Source organism: Python bivittatus, unplaced genomic scaffold (assembly GCF_059951505.1).
Source record: "Python bivittatus isolate LINGU-HERP-01145 unplaced genomic scaffold, Pbiv_v1 ctg000160_np1212, whole genome shotgun sequence".
Taxonomy (NCBI): Eukaryota; Metazoa; Chordata; class Lepidosauria; order Squamata; family Pythonidae; genus Python; species Python bivittatus.
Genome location: NW_028277076.1, coordinates 7,175,063 through 7,200,636, shown reverse-complemented (window position 1 = coordinate 7,200,636; position 25,574 = coordinate 7,175,063). Strand labels below are relative to the sequence as shown.

General features: G+C 42.2%; 1 protein-coding gene across 1 annotated transcript in view; it reads right to left on the bottom strand.

Moving 5' to 3' along the window:
* Positions 1 to 25,574, bottom strand: part of MED27 (mediator complex subunit 27) — a 104,063-nt gene that overhangs the window by 13,130 nt on the left and 65,359 nt on the right. The window contains exons 5-6 of the mRNA XM_088147064.1: positions 15,688 to 15,795; positions 5,205 to 5,246 (exon numbers count right to left, since the gene is read on the bottom strand). Coding sequence (XP_088003190.1) covers positions 5,205 to 5,246; positions 15,688 to 15,795 — 150 coding nt within the window. The remainder of the gene's footprint in view (positions 1 to 5,204; positions 5,247 to 15,687; positions 15,796 to 25,574) is intronic.

Sequence of the window (25,574 nt, the reverse complement as noted above, 5' to 3'; positions counted from 1 at the left end):
GATGTTTAACTTATAAAGTCCTTTGCTTCTTATGGATCTCTGGTTATAAGATTTTGGCAGAAGAAGCCTTTGGGAAGACTGTGGCATTTCTGGAGGTTACGGGTGGCCTCCTCTGTCATAATTAAGGAAAAAATCTTTCTGTGTCACTCCTGCAGAATCCCCACCCAAGAATAAAATGATGCCCCTTTGGGATTTTTTCAGACCTCTTGTTTTAACTTGGCCTTTTTGATTATGACTAGCATTCTGTTTAATGATGGCTTCTTTCTTTTTTTAAGAAAGGAAACTTTTATGCCACTGTAAAAAAAAAGGAAATATTAAAACACACCAAGGAAAAGGAGTGGTTGCTAAAAACATTCATCAAAACCAGAAAATTCTCCCAAGCTTGAAGGCCCACCTGATGGATGGTGAAAATAAAATGATATAAAAGGAGGCTGAACATCCTCAGATCTATCTCTATCATCTACCCCCTCTCTTTTTCTTTTTAATATTTGTGATCAATTTCTCTGACAGAGGCAAATTCAACCTCCCTCAACCATTCTGCCATGATAGTCTTGGGGGGGGGGGAGTGAGAACAAGATGCTATTTTTATTTGTGCTGTGTAACTGAGATTTGATTAAGCAGAGTTTCTTTTTTTTTTTTTTATCAAACATAGAAAGAAGAATGACCACCCAGAAGAACTGGATTTGGGGGCCCATCATACTTGTCTTAATGATCACAAGCCTTCTTGCTGAAATTTTTCAGCTTTTGGGTAAGTTAGCTACTTGTGTGTCTGTGTATCCACCCACCCATCACCCATCCATGTCTTCTACCTTTGTCCATCCATCCATCCATCCATCCATCCATCCATCCATCCATCCATCCATCCCTCCTATCTGTCTGTCCGTCCATCCATCCATCCATCCATCCATCCATCCATCCATGTCTTCTATCTCTGTCCATCCATCCATCCATCCACCCACCCACCCACCCACCCACCCACCCACCCACCCACGTCTTCTACCTTTGTCTGTCCGTCCATCCCTCCCTCCCTTCTATCTGCCTTGTCCATCCCTCCCTCCCTTCTATCTGCCTTGTCCATCCATCCATCCATCCATCCATCCATCCATCCATCCATCCATCCATCCATCCATCCATCCCTTCTATTTGCCTTGTCCATCCACCCATCCATCCATCCATCCATCCATGTCTTCCATCTCTGTCCACCCGTCCGTCTGTCCGTCCATACACACACACACACACACACACACACACACACACACTATACCTCACCTACAGCCAGGGGAGAGAAAGAGTTAAGTAAACTATCAGATATTAAATACCATCCATACATCAACTGGAGAAAGAATTCTCAGAATTGAGGGGAATGAACCTTAATTTCTATTGACAAAAATGATTTAACAGGGAGCCCTGGATGACTATAAAGGGATACCCCATAGCCCATAAACAACCCAATCCAAACCTTCAGCTGCTCTCTTTCTTTGTCACACAGCTTTCCAAAATTTTAGTTACTGGTGGGTGCCCTTGCAGCCAATTAAAAAGTGTCTCTTTGTTGAAGAGGTTTGGGAGATGGCTTTCAAAATGACAAGAGCCAACGAGTGGAAGCTTCACAGGAGGAGGAGATCCAAACTGACCATGAGAGCTATTCAGCAGTGGAGCAACCTGTCTTCTGGACTTTTGGGGTCTTCATTCCTGAATGCTTCAAGTGAAAGGTGGATGGCCATTGGTCTGGGATAGTCTGAGGATACTTGCCCTGGACAGGGGGTTGGAGTAGAAGACCTTGAAGGTCCGTCACAACCTAGGATTCTATGATTCTGTTCTCCATAATGTCCAAGGGTAGGACAACAGCTAATGGGTGGAAGCTTTGCAGAGGGAGATCCAAACTCAAGGTAAGAAGGAATTTCCTGATCATGACAGCTGTGAACAGTGGACCAGTTTGTCTCCTGGAGTTGTGGGGCTCCATCACTGGAGAGTTTTAAGCAAAGGTGGGACAGCCATTAGTCTGGGATAGTCTGAGGATTCCTGCCTTGGGCAGGGGTGGTCTAGAAGACCTCCAAAGTCCAACTGTATGATTCTGTGATTCCTTGATTTTTCTTGGGCTAGTCTGCATTTGCTGTAAAATGTCATGGGAATATTTTAGCCAAACCACACCACACCACACCACACCACACCACATCACATCACAAGGATATTAAATCGTTCAACATTGCAAAAGTTTTATTTTCATATTGTAAAGCCTGTTGCCAGCCTTTGGAACGGAGTGGGGCGAAGGACTCTCTGCCCATCCCAACCGGAGTTCTTTTCTTGTTTATTTCAGTGGATACATGTCTGAGCGTTAATAAAAAGGTTAGAGATCACCCCTGCTTTTTCACCTGCAGAGTTTAAAATGTCAGGAAGAGGCGGAGATGCCCCAAACTTCTCCTGGCTCTTTGTGATTCCGCCCTTTAGAGTTTCCAGCTTGCATTCTGCAGCTCTATTCTCTCCAACTCTCCCTGCTGGTCTGTTAAGACTAACAAAAGCTCAACCAAGGCTGCTCAGGAAAATCTCTGGGGATGAACTTTGGGAAATATCTGAATGTTTTAGCTATAATGGGTCTTCTGGGAACTTGACCCCCCGCCCCATCAAATTAAACACATCCAGGGAGCTTAATAACCAAGAAAAGATCTCACCGGAGTTTGCAAACAATGAAGTGTGGGCAGGGCTGGGTCCTTACGACTGGGTTGACTCGTGGGGTGGGGGAGAGCGATTTGCGCTCTTTAAACCTGAAGCGACAGACCTTCCCATTTTGCCAGCTTCGAGAAATAGGAACTTTATCAGCTCCAGATGTTGCTTTCATGCATATTCAGGAAACCTTTTCAAAATTGGGGTGGGGTGGGACGGGGGCAGTTCTCGTCCTTTTTCAATTCCATTCCTTATTTCGGCTTCTGAGGATTGTTGGGGGTGTCCTGCGACACAGTGTCACAGAGTGGACCGCGCCGACCATTTTGGCTAGAGCTTCTCCATACCAATCGCACCACAAAAATCAGGGGGGTTTCCCCCAATTTTGGCAGCACGGTACAAAGTTGATTCGGAGGGTTGGGGGTGAAGCAGAATAAAGGGGTCTGGGGTCTGCATGCACATCTCGGTTGTCCCAATGCATTGCCACTCAAAGGGAAAATAAAATCACTGTTTCTCCTCTTTGGAATCCTTTCAAGTAATTCAAGTGGTGTTTTAAGGGACCACCTGAAAAAGGGAAAGCTGACTTTCTCATTAGACATCATTAATCATTTCTGGGGTGGCAGGAATCTGCAAAGTGTTCATACATCCTCCTGATTTATTTGTTGCTGGGTTATCTTTGGGGGGGGGCTTAGCTTATAATACTGCTACTTTTATTTCTCTCCAGGTTCAGAGCAAGCCAACAGTTACACAGATACCCAGAAAACAATCCAAATCAAATAAACCAGTTATAAATAACCTAAAACTTAATAACATCATCTGCCAAGGTAACCATCTGATCTCTTATAATCGTGGCACTGGGGCCAAATTTGGCAGTCTTTCTTATAAACGTTGCACATACGCCTGCGACGAACCCAAAATAAGTGGCGGATTTACCTGGGAAATGAGGTAAAATAGATGTAATTTATCTATGACAAATGTCCTGGAATACTAAAACATAGTCAGGGATTCCATACTATCCTCTAGACAAGGACATAAACGTTCAGCATAAGGTATCTTTCTGTATCTTCCAGCCTTCTATTATAAATATAATTGCAGGGATAAGAGACCCAGCATTCCAGCAGTGCTACTGGCCAGGACCGAGACCGGTGTTTCTCATCCTTGGCAACTTTAAGCTATGTGGACTTAAAGTTGCCAAGGTTGAGAAACACTGACTTAGACTAACCTGTTATAACTAGGAGTGGCAATTGTTCTTTTCTCCTCCAAGTGTGAGGCCTTCAGCCTCTTGCACTCTGAAGCGGGGAGTAGGGACACAAGAAATGAACCTTGATTTGAGTATAAATAGGACTTGCGTTTTATACCTGTGTCAGGTTCAGCCCAAAGAAATCCACGAGACAGTACAGTTACAGTTATATTGCATTTATTAGCTTCCACCTCCAAGACAGAATCTCGCCAGACTGAATCTGAACTTCCCAAGCCAGCAAGCAAACGCTGCGAATTCCTTAGGGTGGTGCCAGCCTCATCCACCTTCCCACACTCATTCTGGGGGGTAAGGAAATGCTTATCTCCCCGAGCGCGGCCTTCGCCATACCACTCCATCACAACCTGGGAGTCACCGGAATTCTTTCTTAATGGTCTTGTTCTTGCAATAAACTTAACTTATCGGAGCGCTGCGTCCTTGAACCATGGCCTATGTGATGTACAATTCTAGTACCAGCAAAGAGAAGCTCTGGGGGAGATGGGCAGCATGCAAATTTTATAAATAAATAAATAAGTAAATAAATAAATAACTCACAGCATTTTTCCATAACGGATGTTATTCAATTATGTCCTACGACTGGGAAGAGAGGGCATAACTTTGGGGGGGGGGCAAGGACCATGCTTCAGCATTGAGCAGTGCCCAGGATAAAGTGGGCGGGACAAAACAGAGAAGTAGGTGTGGCGAGGACAAAATAGTGAGTGGGCCAAAGAAAACCACTGAAGTCTGGCTTCATTTCAATTTACAGTTACATTCAAGACAGTTGGTATGATCAATCCCCACACATTTGATATTAAAAAAAAAATCTAAAACAGGGAAAAAGTTTTTAACAGCCAAAACAAAAGCTGTTTCATTAGCTGTAACAAGTTTAAGGCATTATTGATGAAGGATTATCGCTGTGGATTCTGTTCTTGGCTGCTTTGCATTATAGTTTTCTCTAACTGACACAAGGCCTGCATTTTTAGAAGGGAGAAAAATGTGTGTCTAATCCTTTAATTCTCACCCTGCCTCCAGAGTAACCAACTACAGTGCTATTCTGGTTTTAATGCTAGTTAAGGGCCAGGCTGCTTCATACCTCCCCAAAGCTATCCTTTTGATCTGGAAGAAGTTGGCCAAGGTCAAACTTTTTCATTTTTGGTTGCACAAAACATTCTGCTCCAGAAATGAGAATCGTGGGAATTGTAGTTCAACACATCTGTCAGGCTGGGCAAGGCTAGGATCACCTCATTAGTTTAATAAAAGTCAATTCCATTTCTGTAAACAAGAAGTACCCATTAGAAACCAAGAACCTTACCTTCTGAAACACTTGATAGTTGGACTTGGACCATATATCAAGCTATGGGGAGAAAAAGAATCCTGTATTAGCATACTTAGCAATTCGAACAACTCAAGTTTCATTCAAGCTTTGATAGGCTTATTTTACTTCAATTATTCTTGATATATGTCCAGAAGGTACAAATTTAAATAAATATTTTCAACTTTACAGTCAGTCTTGGGCCGAGGAAGACCGAAGAGTTGGTTCCTTAAGTATGTTTAGAAGTTCAGGATGAGCGCCATGACTGCATATTCCCCAGTTTGAATCTCCTTCCTTGGTCCTGTAAGACTGACTTGTGTAGATCATGGCTAATTGGTAACTACAGTTTCCATTTTTAAAAAAAAAAAATTGCAATCCCTATTTTGAACTAACCATCGTTTCTTTAGATAGGGAGACTTAGATCCTTCACCATTAAGACTCAGGGAGGGATCTGGAGCTACAGTCTGTTCCAAATAGCCATACATAATTTTATGCACAACACAACTTTCAGAGGAATGAAGACCCTGATATCTGGCGTATCCGGTTGGGAACAGTTCTGCCCAAACTCTTGCTACTGACTTTTTGAGCTTGATTCTTAGGGATTTCATGGACACCTTCATGCTGTTTTCATGGCTATAATACAGATGGGGTTTGCTGCTAGTTTCTTCCAGAAAGTATTTCTGACTTCTAAACTTCCTAGCCTAGCCTCCATCCTTGAGATTCCCAACAAATCTATGTACTGCTCGTGCCTGACCCTGCTTAGCTTCCAAGCGCAGAAGATTTGAGAAGCTCAAAAGGATCTCGCTTTCTTTGTGGCAGGAACTAAAGAACCAACTCTCCTTGGTGTACAGAACTTCAAAAGTTTCTCCTGGAGTTACATTTTTCTGGTCCAATATGAACTCACTCAAGCAGGTTGTTCTTGAGTTCCCTGCCTTCTGCAGTAGCAAGATTGCTTCAACTCAGTTGGAACAGATTGTGCTGATCCATATGAATATTTAACAGCCTCAGAACGGTGCCTACAACAAGGGCATCTCTCAACGCTTTGATGCATCCTTGTGTCCACAACATAAGTAATTCAGTGACAAGTGACACAGAAAACATTTAGCTGAATTAAGGCAGAAAACTGCCCTGTGGGGACCAAATAAAATGCCCCCTCCGCTAAATATTATATTTAGATCCTGGAGACGGAAAGTGGGGAGAGATGTTATGCCCAAGTTCAAATCAAGTGAAGTCATACATTCTGTAAGCTGGATGTTTTCACACTATAACATCAAGATAAGAAACCTTTATTTTGACTTATAGGATTATGGAGAGGGCAACGTTAGACAATTAAATTAGACATCGCTAAGCAATTGTGTTCAGTTTCATGCACCATCTTTAACTTCAAGTAGAGACTTGCTATTTTTTTTTTTAAGAAAAGTTGGGAGTAAATCAAGAACAGCTTCACCCCTCCCAGAAATATTGGATTAACCAGCCAGCACAGATTTATGTGGGGGGAGGGACCCCTAATTATTTGGATTCTTGCTGAGCATTTATCCCAAATAAAACCATGTGTATATCAAAAGATATAACATGGAATGAAATGCAAGAGAATAACTCAAGTTCCACTTGCTATTATAATATGGAAAGCCAAATCTAATTTAGAAATTCCACAAGTACATTCTTATCTGAAGTCACTTTATCAAAACGGCTCTAATGCTTTAGCTCAGGCTGGGTTTAGATCTTGTTGATCATCCTTTTTTAAAACCCCAAACTTTCATGCAATTGTTGTGGTCTCATGTGAGAAAGCCAAAACTTCACACAGGTCCACCCAAACCTTGCAAAAATATCGTGGTTCCTGTGTGAGATCTCACCAGAGCTCAAGTGAGGACACTGAATCTTACAAATGACGTGTGTGTGACACCTATGTCATTAAATCAGAGGTTCTGTGAATGTTGCTTAGTGAAGTTACAGATTCTTTGTTGCTGTTCTGTCAACCCTTGAATTCAGAATGTAGTTTCATTGCTCAGATTCTGTACTGAATAGATGGTTCTCTCTGGCTGGTTTCCCTTCCAAGTTTTAAACGTTAATAATCAAGCGCATATTTTGCTTTCAGTTCCATCTGCGTGTCACACTCCAGCAAAAGATGCAAGATTTCTTCCACCAGTTATGCAACCCGCTCCCCCCATTACAGACTTATGGCCCAATTCCTTTCAAATTCCAAATCTCTGACAACAGCCCCGTGTTTTCCTCTGCTGGCCAGAACTACGGCTCAATTAATATTTTAGTTATTGACATTATTTATTCATCAAATTCTACCCAATGTGCCTGGCACTTGACAGAGGACAAGAACAGAGGTCACGGACAACATGCCCTTACGATCACTAGCACGACATAGGAGAGAGCGGATGAAAGGAGGAATGGGAGCAGAGGCAGAGAGAAAACGGGCTATGCAGACTAGGGGTGGTTCCCCAGGGGCTTGTAACTCTACGAGGTAGACCAGATTAGGAAACTGACTCCACAAGAAGACTAGAACTCTACTTTATTGAGAGTTATAGTAACAGAATTTTGCAAGTCTACCTGTGTTTTCCATTCCCTTCTTCTTATACCCCAGGGAGTTGGGGAGAGCCAGACTTTTTCTAATACTTCCCACCTCCCTGGGCTCAAAGGATGCTTCTTCTGCACCTGCTGTTGTCCTAATGGCCTTTGGCTGCCTTCTCCAAGGTCATCTCCATGGCTCCCTATAGGACTTGAGGCAAAAGGAAGAGAGATCACCCCTCAGGAATACTGTAGGAGGCAGTTCTAAGCGTGGGCTGATAATCCACCAAATCAGGAGGGGCCTGTGATCACGGTAACAGCAAGAAACGAAGTCCTCTGCCAAGAAATGGAAGGAACTGGGTTTTGAGAAGAGAAGATCAAACGGCACTCTTCAAATACTTGAAAAGACAAAGAAGAAGGTCAAGATCTTTTCGCTCTTGTTCCAGAGAGCAGGGCAGGAAGTGGAGTAATGGATTTAAGTTACAGGAAGGCAGACTTCCATTGATTGCTTGGAGAAAAAGTCCTGATCTAGCTCAACAGTGCAACTAAGGACATTCATGCATTCCAATGCGCCAAATGCATTCAAACACAAGTTGGACAATTACCTATCAGGGATATATTAACTGGGATTCTTCACTGAGCAAAAAACGCAACTCAAGATAACTCTCCTTTGCTCATATGGGTTACATCATTGCACCTTGTGACCAGATGGATAATATAGGCCTGTGGTTCACTGTTTTCTCACACATAATTGGGTGATCAAAGGGGTACCTAATCCACCACAGCACAGCTGCCACTCTAGAGGCCAAGCAGATGGTTTCCTGTCTTCCTCCAACCCTCGTTGATGATCTTCTGAGCTGTGGTGAAGTCTTCCACCAAACTCTGTTCCAGCTACACCTGCCAAAACTAGTTAGAGGACCTTACAATGGATAAATCTCTTACTTTCCCCTTTCGGTTCTTTAATTTTAAAAGAAATGGAACTATATAGAAAAAGAACGTGGCCATGGTGGCGCAATCAAAATTGGTACTGAACAATTCCTCAACATCAAGGCGGGCAAGGCCCAATATAATTCAATCTGGGCAGCTTTTAATGCTCCCCAAGGTTTAAAAAAATTTTTTTAAGAAGGTAAGGCATATGCAAGGCCCTGTAAAGCCTCCATTCTAGAACAAGTCGAAATGAAGCGGACGAGCTAAACAATGCATTGTTGCAGGTCTATTATTCTTCAACTTTTCACTTTCAATCAAGACACACATTTGTAACTTAAAAAAAAAAAAAGCTGCTGAAAAGCACAATTTCAAGGCGTCTTTCTGCATGCGAATTAAGTTGGGCCTCTCGCTCTTCCTCCCCGCGCGCTCCGCTCTCCCAACACCCATCCCTGGCACAAGAAACCAGAGGCCGCTTTCTGAAGGTCGTCGGAACGATTTCAAAGGCGATCACAAATCAAAATGTTCTCTGCATCTAATATCAAACAGAGCTGGTGCCAACACTTATTAGAGGAATCCGATTCACCCCCCACCCTTCCCTTCACCCAAACACACATACTGCTCTGCTTTGAAGTGGAAAGAATACGGGGATCAGAAATTACTTGGGAGACAGCTCTGACTACCTTTGAAGCTTTCGCTTTGATACAGCAATGCCTTCTCCCAACTCAATGCTGGAAGGAACAAAACAGTCTTTTCTTATTGATACAGAGTAATTAACGAAGGCAGAGCATTAACATAACCCATGTGGCTTAACATCCCATGAGTCCTACCTGGTGCAAATATGTATATATGTTGGGCCAAGCATTAGCAACATGGGTATGCTTATCCTGAACTTGCCAAGTCCTGGCGACTCCCCACGTAGAATGTTTAGGACTGGGGGCATAGACAGAGTCAGGAGAAAGCAAAGGGTGGGGCCAGGATAAAAACAAATTAGATTTGTTTCAACGTAGTTGAAGTTTGGCGTTCTATGAAAAGATAATTAAATAAAGCTAATATGATCCCTACTTGAGAAAGCCTAGAATATTCCCCCTTCCATCACATTTAACAATTTGTTACAACTGGGGGACTCGATCCTTGATTTAGCCCAAATCCCAACAGAAATCTTAATGGTATTTCATTTTGCCCATCCAGAACTGGATGGGCAAAACAAATGTCTTCATGTCTCTCCCCAAGGAAGCTGAAGAACATCTATTTATTCAAGAACTTGGACAATCTGCTGTACGAAGGCCTTGCTGGTAAAAATAAAAGATACCTATGAAGTTCAGGTGGCACCATGCCAACCCTTGGGCTAACTCAAAGGCATGGGGTCTGTAGGGGAAGCAGCGGGCTGGGGGGACTTGGGGCAGCAATAGCTGGAATGAAGATGATAGGACACCTTACAAAAATGGTGTCCAAAAAGAGGAACTATCAACAGGCTACTGGGAACGCAGCCATCTGACTTGAATACAAGACCTCAAGCCTGTTCAATGTCTAATATTCAGTACAGCCCTAACCCTACAAACAGGCAGTTTTTCACTGTTCCAGGGAAAATGTGCACATATAGGACAAAAATCCAACATTAATCCACTGGTTTCAGCAGACCTGAAGAAATTCCAGTCTTGCGTTGGCCAGTGAGTCTTATTTCCAGGTAAACCAAAGTGTTATTGATTGCTTGAGATTTCTAAAACCAATGCCAGTTAATAGTATTTTGTAAAAGGGTCAACTTCAAGGAGCGCAGGACAAAAATAAACTTGGATTTCTTTTGGCTACCCTCTTAATTCCTGGAAAATTTTCTCGAGGCATTTTGTTGCTGCTCCTTTGCAATCTCTCTTCAAAAGCCATTTTCTCCTCATCTCTAGTATATAACATGCATGGGCTCATGTACACTCTTCCTAGGATATGGTTCTTCTCACAATTCAAAATCCAGATTTTCAACAGACTATAACCTTCTTAGGGCAGGAATGGATGATCTTCCTCTCTTTCACATCCATAAGATCACAACAAAGTTTATTACTCACCAGTCTAAGATCACTTGCACTCCCCCAGAATCTTTGGTGTGGCCCTCTTGAGAACCTTCAGAAGTTGCCATCCAATTGGATTTTTAATGAGACTTTAATGTGAGAAAGTGGTCTAGCTAAAGAGTAGTACCCAACTGATTTTCCGATCTTAGAAAACTAAGCATAGTCAGAGAAGCAGGAGAACCCAGGTTCTAAGTTAGGAAGAAGGCAATCTCAAATCCAAGAAAACGATGAATGTGTCCATGAAATCACCAGGAGCCAAACTTGATTTGAGGGAGATATTATTCATAATAGAAGGAAGATAACTGTCATGAAATCTTCCATGCTTCTCAGCACCACTGTTTACCAGCTTCATCTCTTGCCAAGAAAACAACATGGATGTATCTCCTAAGCTTCAGCAGATGGCAGCATTTCTTCAACCTTGGTTGATCTCAGAAGATAAGCAGAGCTGGCTCTGATTAGTACTTGGATGGGATACCACCTGGGGATTCAGGGGGTTTAGGTAAGACTGGGAAGTGGGAAAAAAAGATGGCAAACCATTTTTGTATCTCTATGAAAAAAAGGGGGGGCACAGATGCAGACACCAGAATTGAGCCTGACTCTGGGATGGCTTCACTTCACCAGGGTAATTATTAAATACATGTGGAGTAATCCTGTTCAGTGCATTTAATTGACATCATGTGAAATAAGTATACATTCAAATTAAATTACATCAAATGTAGTTTGGGGGCTTGGTCCCACCTACCTTTTGGAATGTACCCCCTCTTCCAAACCATCCAGAAGAGATCGGCCCCTTGACACCCCAAAATCCTGCAATCCACAGGAATGGTGCTATATGAGCTAAAATAAGCACGGATTGCCTTTGGAAGACTTGAAGGATCAGGTTGGGAACAGATCCTCCTGCAGAAACTCTCTTGGTTGCTAAGAGTTGACACCAACTTGGTGGTACATAATCCAGTTTTGCTGGGGAAGATGGAGTTTTTCAACTGATAATACAATGCTGCTCTTCACGAATCTCTACCTTTTCTGTTTCAACCTGTCTTTGATGACTTCTCTATCCTAATATAGGTTACCTGAATTGCTAGAATAACCTTGTTCGATATCACTTAAATGCTTCTTTTTCAAAGCAACCTGGCCAGGATGCCATTCACTCAGTCTCAAGAACATACGAGATTAACCAGACCTTGCCTATAAACTGTCCTACCCAATTCTATATGTCACTGCAATCGACATATGAAATGTGGGTTTTTTTTCTCCCCACAGCCCAAGTCAGATTCAATTTGACAGAAAGTATTAAAACAGGGCTTTGCAACCTTTTCATGCACAGAAAACCTTTCCAATGGACTGTTTTATCCCAGATAAACACTTGCACTTTAAATCATTATGGAGATTCATGAGGGCTGACTTGGTAAAGATTCATGAGATTAAAAAAAACACACCTTAATTTCTGTATTTTTGAATTTTGTAGACACCATCTGGAGAGGTTAGGGGGAACCCTTTTGTCAAGCTTTGATTACAACAAAGCCACAACAAACATTTACCAAACTCAACTCTCCATTTTGTAAATATCCCGAGCTCTGAATTAAAATCTGATTGAGAATAAGCCCAGGAGAATTTTTTTTAAGTCATGGTACATAGAGACCAGCTTTATGGTGGGCAAAAATGCAAGATGGAGGTTCTAAGGCTAGACTGCATTTAAACATTGATTTTACACTACGCGGGACACCATCTTTCTTTTCTATGATACTGTCATTACTTTTATTATCTCATATACAGCTCCAAGGCATTTTGGAGAAGAAAAGGATTACAAAAAAAAAGACCTCTCCTTTCTGTCAACTGTGTACGGTCTAAATTTAAGCTGGGGGTAACCCAATAGCAGGCAGAAAATAGCACAAAAGATGACCGAAGATAGAAGAGAGTTGGCTTAACGTTTCTTACAAGCTAAGCCATTCAAGTAACTTTCATTTTTTTTTTTTTAAGCAGAAGCATATAGTAAAGAGTCATTTGGAAATCAGGTGACACCTAAATTGATTGACTGTATGAATGAATGAGCGACTGAATCAAAGTACAATCTTGTTAGACAAAGAAAATATGACTTAACTGCAAGTAAATCTACTTCTGCATTAAAAAAAAAGATCTAGGCTGTTAAAACAAATGTCAGCCTTATGAGGAAGACCAGACAGGAAACACAACCAGATGATTGCGACTCATTGCCCTGACTCCCAAGGTCATTCCCACATACCATTACAACAGAGCAATGACTCTAAGTTCACTCTGAAGTGATAGAAAAGTAAAAACAAATGATTGGGCAATGTGAGTGGTGGATACCAAGAAGTTGCAATGTGAGACTCCAGCCTTAGCATCTATTTTTCTTGCCCAAAGCCATAAATTTTAGAAGACCCTTCATAACATGGAAGAGAAGAACCAGAATTGGGTGTTCTTCTGGAGGGAGTGATGTTGTGAAGTTAGGCAGACTACACTAACAGGCATCTTATGTACGTTAGTCAACTTTGCTACTGAGCTATAGACAAACATCTTAGTGCATGCATGGAGGAGGGTGTGGAAACACCTTGGAATGGCTGAAGCAAAACTGAGAGCATCTTCTCATGAAGACCTTGAACAGCAGTTGCAAAGTACAAAACCAAAGTCAAGTCTACCAAGGAAGAAGATAAATGCTGAGGCTGGAAGAGAGCTGTCCAGGTAGATGAAAGTATTTAAGGGAATGGCAACAGCCAAATCCTATCCCACCCCCATTTGCACCCTCTAAACAAGCAAGGATGTATGGCAAGGAAGGTGGCAAAAGCGTGTCCCAGCTGAGAGGCCAAAGCAAAGATCTATTTCTATCAATACCAAATTCTCAGAAATCTGCTATCCAGATCAATGAAGCAGATCAGAGGGTCAGCACAGATAGAAAAGGAACTTCTTGTCAACAAATGGAAATGCAATTAACTTCTTCAAAGACCAGAAAATGGGAAAGAGATAGCTGAGAGTCACTCTATTTGGGGAGGTGTCCAACCAAAAGGAGATGGGTCCATCAGCAAAATCTGACAGCACACGCGATTGATTTTCTCTGCCTTGCCTGAAATGGACTACCTACAAATGTTGTGAATGGAACACTTCCATTTTCTTATTCGTTTACAGGTAGCTGTAGATGTTGCTTTGCCTGGGCCTCATATTAGAAGTCCCAAGGCCTCCCCCTTCCCCCAATGAAAGGGGGGTCATATAACTTTGCATTAGCATTATTCGCAATAGTCAGTGAGGAACAGAATCACTGCAATGCATTTCCTGTATCGTGTGCTAATGTAAAGTCTAAACGTTTGAGTGAATGATCAACTTTGCTTGTGCTCCAAATGTTATACCATACAATTCATATATATACACACACATACACACATACATGCACACACACATACATTCATGCATGTATGTGTGTGTCCTGGATCAATTGCTGCTATATCCTTCTTCATTGATCCCACAGAGCAACTCCATGGGGGCTGGGATGGGGTAAGTTAAATAAAGCCATATATCTTCTGCCCAGGTAGGTAGCCATAACTGGCCAATTTTGGCTGAGCTAAGCAAAGTTGGATTTGGTTAATGGGTGAGAGACCATTAGGAGATCCTACGGCTGGAGGGCGGACTGGCAAATTGAAAATAACTTCCTAGAAGAAAGCAACAATGGGATATTTGTATCCTGTTGCCTGGAAGACTGCATGAATAAGGCCTTGAAGGCATCAGGGGTTGAGGACAACACAAAGGAGATTTTATCTTACGCCTCTTCCCTGATGTTGTAACAACACAATGCAGTCACTGGACTCCTAGAAATGCAAGTGCAATTTTCTGACTCATGTTGTCAGCCAATTACATGGGGAAATTGATCCATTCTTCTTCCTCAGGAGAAGGTGCTGAGGGTGTGTGGCATGCCTTTCACAAGCCAGGTGTGTTACTTAGACACCTTTCAAAGTCTTTTCCCCAAGCAGGAGCTAAAAAAAAAACCCTTGGAAAATGAAACAATTGGTTCTTTCCATCCGAGCAGCCTTTTTTTTTTTATGGAGAAGAACTCTGGGTCAGTATCTAATGGAACGTTGTGTGATGTAACTACTACTACTACTTTGTTGTTGTTGTTGTTTAGTCGTTAAGTCGTGTCCGACTCTTCGTGACCCCATGAACCATATTGCGCCAGGCCTTCCTGTCATCTTCTAAAAGAAGAACCCAAACTGTTGTCCTCATTATAACATGGCCTATGGGTGACAAGAGCCCATCTGGTTAAAATGAACCTTGTGTTTTAATAGATAGAGAAGGGGGTGAGGAATCCAAGCGGTAGAGATCATCTTTTCTTGTGGCTCAGGAAAGGATAACCCTAGGTGGATGTCTTAGGAAGAAAGAAGCAGAATTCATAGAATTGTAGAGTTGAAAGCTGTCAGGTCCGCTTAACATCTGGTAAAGCTCTATTCGAAGCCACATGGAGCGTACGGAGTCAAGAGAACTTAGGGGTTCAGGGTGGATTAATTTTTCAGGAAGCAAATCCCTTGCAGAGGCTCATGTTTCTCTGGCTAGTATCTGAAATGCCACATCTACTGTCAAGCTCAACCTACAGAGGACTAGCCTGGTCCTTCCCAGGAGAGGTGATCTAAGCATGGATAAAACAGCTGCAAGATTTTCCAATAATTTGTAGGAAAAAGGAAAATTCTGAGTCTTGCGCTCTTGAGGCTACCAAAACACTGGGAGAAACAGCTCCACGTTCCCTTGATCAATGGGAATAATGAGGTCATAGATGATGAATGAGAAATTCAAGAAAAGCATGAAGGCTTGGGAAACTAATGGATGGCCTGAAGTCTGTGGGTCAGGAGAGGGAGAGGAGGAGATTACAGGAGGTAGTAGTTTTCATGCCACCATCAAGGCTTCTTGATGATATGGGGTGCTAGTACAATCCTTCTACAGTACTCCAAATAATGTCACAAGGAAGGAGATGCAAAAGTGATGCTCACCTTGCCATCTTCTGTGTAGACATTTTCATGAAAACCCTTGACTATTGTCCGGTCGATGAAGAGGCTTCTCATCACTACTATAACTTTCAACACCTTTCCCAAGGTCACCTGCAAAACAAAACAAAAAAATAAGAGGGCAAGTGTGAACATGCAAATACAGAAGATGCACCAGGTTATATAGTATATCGAAAACAAATAAAGAGTTTTCACTTGCAATATGGTAAGCAAACGTGGAACCAGTAAGCATCTACGTGACTCACATCTCCTTTCATTTGATGTGGTCCTGTTTCGTGTCTGGTCTACCTAGCAAGACCAACATCAGTCTTGCAAGTTGGAAGTACAATTCTCCTGCTGCCTCTTTTACAGCCTGAGAAATTAGGGAGGGTCTCTTCTGAGCCTCTTGCCCCACCCGCTATCCAGCTGAGGGCTATGCCGTCTCTTATCTGACTGTTCCCAAGGCAGCATCTCTTGGCCCAGTCTCCCAAGATCTTGCCCACATACCATTACATTACACCACGTACATTAAGATCTGCCAAACGTTTAGGCACTGCGGGTGCTCAAATAAGCTTGTAAACACTGTTGCTTAAATTCTTCACAACAGGTGCAGCAATATGAAAAGCTTCCAACTTCACGCCAAGGTTGTGTTGACCCTAGAAAACCAGCAGCTGTTGTGCTGATTGGAAAAGCAAACGGGGAGGATTTGAAAATCAGAGGCAGTCACACGAGATCCTAAGTGCCAGATCCAGAAGGGAGGCAACAGAATGAAGATAATCTGATGTTATGGGTTATGTATTATTCCCATTTATAGAGCCACCCATCTCATATATGTGACTCTGGGCGGCTGACAGATAAGACAACAATTCAGAAACAATAACAACAGTACAAAAGCATATAAAAACCAGCATTTAAATCATAGCGTTCATTGGTTTGGTGGTGGTTCTTCTGGATTGCCAATTGGAATTCATTTTAGACCCCAGGTTGTTCCTATTTTTATTGCTTTTTGGTGTTCCCCTATGCCCGCTGGCCCAAGGCATTGCTATGAGACAGGCGGGCTCATAAATTGCTCCTGTGAATAAATGAAGCAAAAGGCTATCCATGCCCATCAGCCCCGTCACCCCATAGGGTGGGACAATGGGAGTTGTAGTCCAACCCCTCCGACATCCGCCACAGATGGCCATTCGTTCCACGAACAGCCCCGCCAAGGCATGGCCAGGAGCTGGGGGCTGCCAAGCAACTATGAGCCTCTGGCATGCGGAAATCTTGAAAGGGTTTGCATGATGAATCATTGTAGTTAGCTTCCTCCCAAACAGGTGAGTCGTATATCACACATAAAACAGCGAGAGTGTTTCACAGCATGCTTAAGAGAACAGCAGTATTGCTCCCCATGCAAAATACCGACCTTGCTTATACCCTGCAAGAAGCCATGGTGAAAATGAAGCTGGTGTAAGCGTGATGTGTAAACCGGTTCACAGAATAATGTCATGATTTACCATTTGGCTTTACTGATTTATTTGCCTTTCACCGGTAGTTCAGTAAGTGGGGGCAGTGGGGGGAAAAAAGCCTTAACGAACAGGTAGCATCTAAGAATAGAAGCCACCACTTTGTAAATGCTCTTCGATGACTGCTGAGGATCAAAACTGAGAGTGAAGAAACTCAAAGAGATCTTCAGGGAAGCCAAGAACTAAGAATGATGACAACGTAATCATGGATTGATAACATGGAGAACACAGGCCATGTGCATGGAAGACAGAAGTAAATCATTGCAGTTGTCCACCCTCTTGGATCCCTGACTTTGCAGACCAGGCTGACAGGTAAGGGAAACCAGCAGCAGCTGCTGATGGGAGTTGGAAGTCTACCAACCTCTGGTTTGAGGGTGGAGAAGGCAGGCATATGGATTGGGAAGCATCTTTTCTTGGTTCTCAACACAGTCTGTCTCCTGCCTGGTGGACAATGTTTTGGAACCATTTGAGTTTGATTTCATTAATTGGAGCACCATTCTTCCATTGTAAGCAAGGATTTGGCTCCATGGTCCATGTCTGAGAAGAAGACAATTCCCAAGGAACTCCCTTGGTTGTCTTGCCTCTCTTCTCCCCTCCCTTGCTTGGAGTAGAGAAGCAACTGGGGCCACTAACATTTTGCTCTTCTTCCTTCCTTCCTTCCTTCCTTCCTTCCTTCCTTCCTTCCTTCCTTCCTTCCTTCCTTCCTTCCTTCCTTCCTTCCTTCCTTCCTTCCTTCCTTCCTTCCTCCCTTTCTCAAATTTGTCACTGCCCATCTCGTTAAAATGACTCTGGGCCTTGGTCTCTCTTCCTTCCTCTTGGTGGGGGGCGGGAAAGCAAAACAACTCCTCTTACACATCCTGGCTTACCCTCCTTTGGCATCCAAAACGCTCAGAAGGAAGAGCAGGGACATCAAACCACTTTAATTGAGCTCTTTCATCTGGGGAGAAATGGACCAGCCATCTAAAAACTCTACACCTGCTACGGGACAGCAACTTGCAAGTCTTGGGATATCCTTGGTTGTAAGTCAGCAATGTTCAATCATTGAGAATGCCTGTAATTTCAGCTCCGCCAGGCTACCATGATGACTGTGATGGAATGGAATTATGAAGGCCAGGCTCAGGGAGATAAGCATTTTCTTAGCTCACTGAGAGAGCATGGGAACTACAAGAGGATGAGGCTGGCACCTCCCTGAGGAATTCACGGTGTTGTGACTGGCTGGTTTGGGAGCTGGGGTTTCAGTCTGGGAAGATTCTTGCTAGAGGTTGTAGCTAATAAACATAGCTGAACTGATTCTCTTGGAGTTCTTTGGGCTAACCCTGACATCACTCTTCCCAGACTGAAACCCCAGCTCCCCAGCCAGCCAGTCACAACACCGTGAATTCCTCAGGGAGGTGCCAGCCTCATCCTCTTGTAGTTCCCACACTCTCTTAGTGAGCTAAGAAAATGCTTATCTCCCTGAGCCTGGCCTTCATAATTCCATTCCATCACAATGACATGGGTACACCACGGCAGATCACAGGCATCCCCCATGGATGATTATTATGTATGACTCTAGGGAAATACTGCTTTAGACACCCCAGCTGCTACATTCCAAGGACTTGAGTGCAGAGTTCACTTGACTTATCACTAGCATTAACTCTCCAATTCTCAAGCTTCAGCAAAATGAGAAGATGATGATGGAGAGAAAGGAGGTTCTCCATACTTAGCTCCTCCTCTTTCATCCATTCCAGAGCGAAGGGCATTATTATTAGAGTAGCAAGATTTAACTAACTGATTAGCATGATCTGAAACTTTTCCTGGAAGAAAGGACATCCTGATGTTAAAATAGAGATATTAAAAATGGAAGAGCTTACATAAATTGCAACTGACAAGTGCCATTTTAAAAGAGATGCTGTTTTCTTGCAAGGCAAGGAAGGCTGCTTTTAAGCAGACGCACAAGAGGGTGGTAATTTGTTCTCAGACTTTCACATCTAACATTCTATCAAACTGCTCCATCAAAGAATCCAAATCCTACCATGATAAAATCAATCTCTCCCCACTTTTTCCTCCAACAAGAGAAAGTATATGATTACAGCTATTTGGTTATCCCATTTATCATTTACATTCAGTTTTAAAGACTAAAGTTTCAAGAAATTGCTGAATGTAAGCTACTTCTGAATCCCACTGGTGGTCCAACTATCACTGGCTGAAAACCACCAGCCTATGACGCCGAGGTCTAATTTTAAAAGGAAGAACCGGCTTTTTGCTTGCAAACTTATGCTTGAAAAATGTCTGGAAGCTTCAGACAGTCTAAAATACTGCAGCTAGACTACTGCCTAGAGCCAACTGTATGGTTACATGGGAACTTCCTTGACTCTGCAGTTTCACTATATCTTAATCTGTTTCTGATTTCAGTTCAAAGAGCTGGTTGTGATCCCACAAAACTACATGATTTGGACTAGCGTTGATGGAGAGGCCATGTTCTCCCAAATCAGCTGGTCCACCTTTAAGATCTTGGAGGACTTCCTTCTTTGTCATCACCATCAGAGGCCCATTTGGCAGGGGTTCAAGATGGACCACAAAGCCAGCTCCCTTTCTATGTTATTTTTCTGATAGATTTTTTTAAAAAAAGTTTAAACAACCACATTTGGTTCTGGGGCTGAGCTGTGGGTCCTGTTCATTCCATTGTCTTCCTTTTTCACTGTACTTTTCTTGGTGAGCTTCAATCCATTTGCTTTTATGTTGGAGGGGAGGGCAATTTTCTGTTTTATCATTATAATTATTATGGCTAGCCACTTGAGCAGCAACCCAAGCTAGAAATCAATTAGTTTTGTAAAAACAATCTTCATTTCCAATCAGGAAATAAGACTGTGTGGAATGCTAAATATTAGTAAGGAGGTAGGCACCCAGAACTTATTATACCTATTCTCTTCCAGAAATACCAGCTTATCTATTCATTTCTGATCCCCCCTGTTTTTAACCTTTAATGTCCAAAGCAGTTGGGCACCATATCTATGGGAAAGACCACCTAAATCCATACAAACTACTCCTGCATCTAAACTGAGATCCACCAGTGAAAGATCAGAATGTTCTTCTGCAGTTGAAGCATGCTTCAAAATCCCGTTCTGGAGATGTCTACATAGCCCCCTCGGCACGGAATGTTAAGAATTTTATTCATTCCCCTCCACCTTTACTTAATTTACCCGAATTGCTAATTAACTCAAACTGGTTTTGTCTCATTACGTTAATAATCTCATGATCTGATTATTTATTTTGCAACGTTTAAAGTACAGTGTAAAATACTCCAGGAGGCATTGACCCCTGGGGAAGAGGTTGTGAATCTGTTAAAGGTAATAGATTTTTTTAGAAAGAAATTTGCAGATCTCATCAATCTGTAAAACTCATCCAGAGAAGTGTCTGACCTTTTTTTTTTTAAAGTGTTAATTATGGCAGAAATAGTTAAAAGGGAGAAATACATGCCCATAAGGGAACATGTTTACACTTAGTTTTTCTAAAATAGATTGCCCACCTGTATGCAAAACAGATATAGTATTTAGTCTCTCGCATGTAGCTCCTATCCCCCCAAATGCTAAATCCCCAAAATTCACAGTATTTGCCTTCCATTCACTGGAAGACCAGCCACTGCTTAAACTGCATAACAAAGACATTTTTTTTTAAAAAAAGAAAACTCTGAGGCCAACTTCCCCCTATTAAATTTCAGTTACTTCTATCGATACTCTGATAGACACAGTACTTGGCTTTTTAATATGTAGCCTGTAGGATGTGTGCCAGCTCGACCTTGATGTAGAAAATTTTAATTCAAATCAATACATGTACAAGGTCACTCTAAAATTCAATTAATATGAATGGGGGGGAAAATGCCCCACATTTCTTTGAGCTGAAAATGGAATGGCTGCACGTTAAACCAGCATGTAACCTTCTGTCTGTTATTGCTACATTCCTAGCTTGTTTTTAAATACCATCATGCTAATGTTCGTTGTCAAGATCTAAAGCCCCTGGCTGATTTTAGAGGACGAAAGGCGATCACATTTATATTATCTTTAAATACTTACCAACAAAAAATAAAAACAAAAAATCGACATACTGAAAATTCCCCAAGGAACCTGGAATTTGGAAAAAAAAAAAAATCCTCTCTAAGTAAAGTTGCACTGTCATTTGAGTTAATGAGACAGGAATTGGAAAATACCTGGTGTGAATACTGATTAAGTATAATGAAATAAAAAATGCAAGCGAGACAGATACAGAACCCACCTTTTTTTTAGTCTTATACCCCAACCTTAACATTTTAAAAGCCAGAATCATGTAGACACAGGCCTTGCACAAAAATGGAAAGAGATTTATAATCTTTTCATCCAGCTGATGTTACATTTTGAAGGATTTAAGACTCTGAAAAAATTCCCATCTTATTTTTTTTAAAGGGCAAAACCCAAGCATTCAAACTAGGCATTCTTGCTTTCCGAAGATTTCTCCAAAACTTGACTTACAAAATTCTGAAGCAACAGAATTTGGATACAGAAAGTTGTACCTTTCAAAGTAATGAAAGGTCATTTTTGCAAAGTTGGGGAAACCTGTTCCAAACCCAATTATCACCATCACATTTCAAGGCAATTAAATCTAAACATTAATTCCACCTTGCAACAAAGACGTGATTCCTCTGAATTTGACTGGTAACCCAGAAATTCCACTAAGTTGTCCCCAACTCTCTATATTATGAGCGTTTGACTGAATATGTGTTATCAAGTCTTTACCAACTCTTAGTGACCACACAGATAAATTTTCTTCAGGATGATCTGTCCCCAACCTGGTCCTTCAGGTCTTCCAACATTGCACCCATCACCATTGTAACTAAGCCCACCCACCTTTCCGCTAGTTGTCCTCTTCTTCTAATTCCTTCCACCTTTCCCAGCATTAGAGCCTTCTCCAGAAAGTTAGATCTTTGCACTGATTATGTGTTATTAAGTCGGTGTCAGCTCTTAGCAACCACATACATAGATCTTCTGTCCCCAAACAAGTCCTTCAGGTCTTCCAAAATTGTACCCATCACCACTCTAATTGCCTCCATCCACATTGCTGTTGGTCATCTTCTTCTTCACTTTCCTTCTTTCTCTCTCTTTTTTAAATAAAACTTAAAATATTTTATATTATGAGCAGTTGTCTAGACGCTTGTTTCATAACCAGGATTCTCAAGGCCCTAGGAAGCATTTATTTAATGGTTACAGAGAAAAATGCAGCCATAACAGCATTCTTGAACCCTTCTGTTGCTCCAAACTGATGGGAAATCTAATATAACATGTCATTTATACTCTATTTAATTAACAAGTCTGAAAAAAAGCATGCCTTGTGAATTCCATGGGAACAAATATCTGTGTTTTTTCCAATAGCTGAAAGTTGTTGAATTAAAAATATTTGATTAACGGGAAGCGTAAATCAGTGTAATGCATTTAGTCTGCCTTAAACATTATATTCAAAGAAACCTGAAGCTTTACTCAGAAAATATTTCTATTGTAATATCTATAAATATTTTAAGCCCACATTTCACTATATTAGGCATCACCCTAATGGGGAGAAAGATGAAGGCCCTGAAAATTGTTGCATTTCTGGAGAGCTCTATATCTAACTCATCTTCCTGAGACTTGTTGTTGTTCAGTCGTTAAGTCGTGTCCGACTCTTCGTGACCCCATGAGCCACATCGCACCAGGCCTTCCTGTCCTTCACTGCCTCCCTGAGTTTGCTCAGTTTCATGCTCATTGCTTCATTGACGCTATCTAACCATCTCATCCTCTGCCGTCCTCTTCTCCTTTTGCCTTCAATCTTTCCCAGCATCAGGGTCTTCTCCAAAGAGTCCTCTCTTCGCATTAGGTGGCCAAAGTATCTGAGCTTGAGCTTCATTATCGATCCTTCCAATGAGCAATCAGGGTTGATTTCCTTTAAGACTGACTGGTTTGACCTCCTAGCAGTCCAGGGGACTCTCAAGAGTCTTCTCCAGCACCACAGTTCAAAGGCATCAATTCTTCGGCACTCAGCCTTTTTTATGGTCCAGCTCTCACAGCCATGCATTACTACTGGAACCTGAGACTACCACCTCAATAAGTAAAGTAAAACCCTGATTTAGAGTTAACTAATATTGTGCCTATTCTATTACCCAGGATGAATCAGATGCATTGTATGACTAAGGCATGTTATTAAAAGAATGAGTTTTTAAATTGTGGAAAAATTCCCATGAAAGTTGGAATATATTCCAGCAGTGGAAAACTGCACTACCTCAAAAACTTGCAAATTATCTGAAACTTTGCTGTTTCTGAAAAACTGTCAAAACCGGTCAGCTTCTAACTGGATTATGAGGAACCCAGGGTGCCCAAGAAATTCAGCAGAGGAACTGTCCTTGGAAAAAGACATCTGAGCTTGCCTGCCTGCTACTCCTAAGTCATGACTTCATTCCTGAATTGCAGCAGAATTGGCCCAGGAGAGAAAAAGAGGGCTACACCTTCATGAAGAATCTCCAATCTTCAGGAAGATGAGGCTTAGAACCTGGGAATAGGGAACATCTCCTTTGAGATGAACTCATCCCCTCCATGTAGTGTTCCTGGCAACAAGTGGTCATGATCTTCTCTTCCAATGTTTTTTTTTCCCCACCTCTGAGACTAGCCTATGGCTGGGATTTTTGGGTGGTCACCACCCAAATATTAACTCAGACTCTGCTCCTTCCTTCCTCCCACCCACCCACCATGGTCAACTAAATGCAACCAGAAATCTGGTCAAAGGATTAAAAAAAGGCAAAACATCTCCTAGAAGCTATCCATGGTGCTGAAACCCAGTCTGACATTACTTTCCTATAGGCATCTGACCTTCTCAGAAATATAGAAGCAAAAAGAGAAAAATAATAAAATACTATGGACACCAAACTGCAAACCAAGGGGTTTCAACCTTCTTAGATCTGTGGGCATGTCTGACATATCAAGACCCCGTTGTGGGCAGTCAACAAACAAACAAACAAACACGTTTGTTCATTCATAAAACAGCGGCCTTTGGAGACAACATACAAACGTTCATTTTCTATCTGCAAATGTGTGAAATTGCTCCCTACCACTTTCTGTAGCTCTTTGGGGATTGTTCCACTGGGCTACGATCATTCCCGTTTTCACTTTCTAAGACTGCAGATGCAGGATCCAAGGGCTTTCTGGAGAATAAAGATGATGAGGGTGGTGGGTGCTTGGCTTCGCAGCATAACAGCCTCCTTTAATCTTGTGCAAAAATGAAAAGCGTCTTTAAACGGATGCAAAAGGCGGAGTGGGGCAGGGAGGTTGGCAGGAACAAGAGAGGCGCCTGCTGGAGAAACTCTGCCCGGGGCTACCTTTTAAAATCCAGTATTAGAATCGCCGTGATCATACTCAGTTGCAATCACATGCAGAAAATGAATCCCTTGTTGCAGATTGGCCTAGAAATTGGCTTCCTACATTGCCATTAAAGAGAAGCGCCCCCCCCCCCCCCAATTAGCTCGAACTTCTTCCTCTAAGCATCATTCCGGTTGTTACTTGACCAGCGAGATACACCTGGATCTCATTCGCTTTAGGAGATCACAAAGGCTCCGAGTTATGTTTAAACTCTGCCTGGTTACCCCAAAGAAGCCAACAGTTTAAATCTCACAAAAGGAGCTGCACTGCCAATGTTTTTCTTCCCTGTTATGCCCCGTTAATTGGCTGAAAACCCCATCCGTGCAATAAACAGCCATGATAAAACCTTCGTCTTACTTTCTAGTTATTTTTCTAATCATTCTTTCGGTAGCCACCTCTTTCCTCAGCTGCTGGTACCAACATTACACTTTGTTTTCTCAAGCTTATCCCTCTCTAATGATGCCTATTTGTAAATAGCACGGTAGGCTGCAATTAAGCCATTAGAGGCTAAACAAACAAACATGCTAATTAGGCCCTTTTACAAGGGCCTTTTTTTTAAAAAAATGGAGAGGCTGGAATTTACCTTTCATTAATCTAACTTAATTGCCATACCGCCTGCTAGAAAGTCAACATAAATCAAGGGCTCTGAATGATTTCCTGATATTAAAAATGAGCTGGTGAGTTCTGTCTTTGCCACTCCCCTTGGCAACCAGCTACAGATACTCCATTCAAGAGGGCAAGCTGGCAAACAGACCCTAGTAGATAATTTTGCAATGACTGTCACATTTATGCCATGGCCTCACTTCTACTAGAGTTAAAGAGGTAACATCTCTCTCAAGTGAAGTCAACTCCTAATACATTCATGCACCCATCCATATCCTTGGAATATGAAAAGTGGTTTGCCATTGCTTTCTTTCAAGATAGTTTGGGCTGGATATAACCATCACCAGTGGGATATCAGGCATTGCAGTCAATGGATCTGATGCCACCGACAACC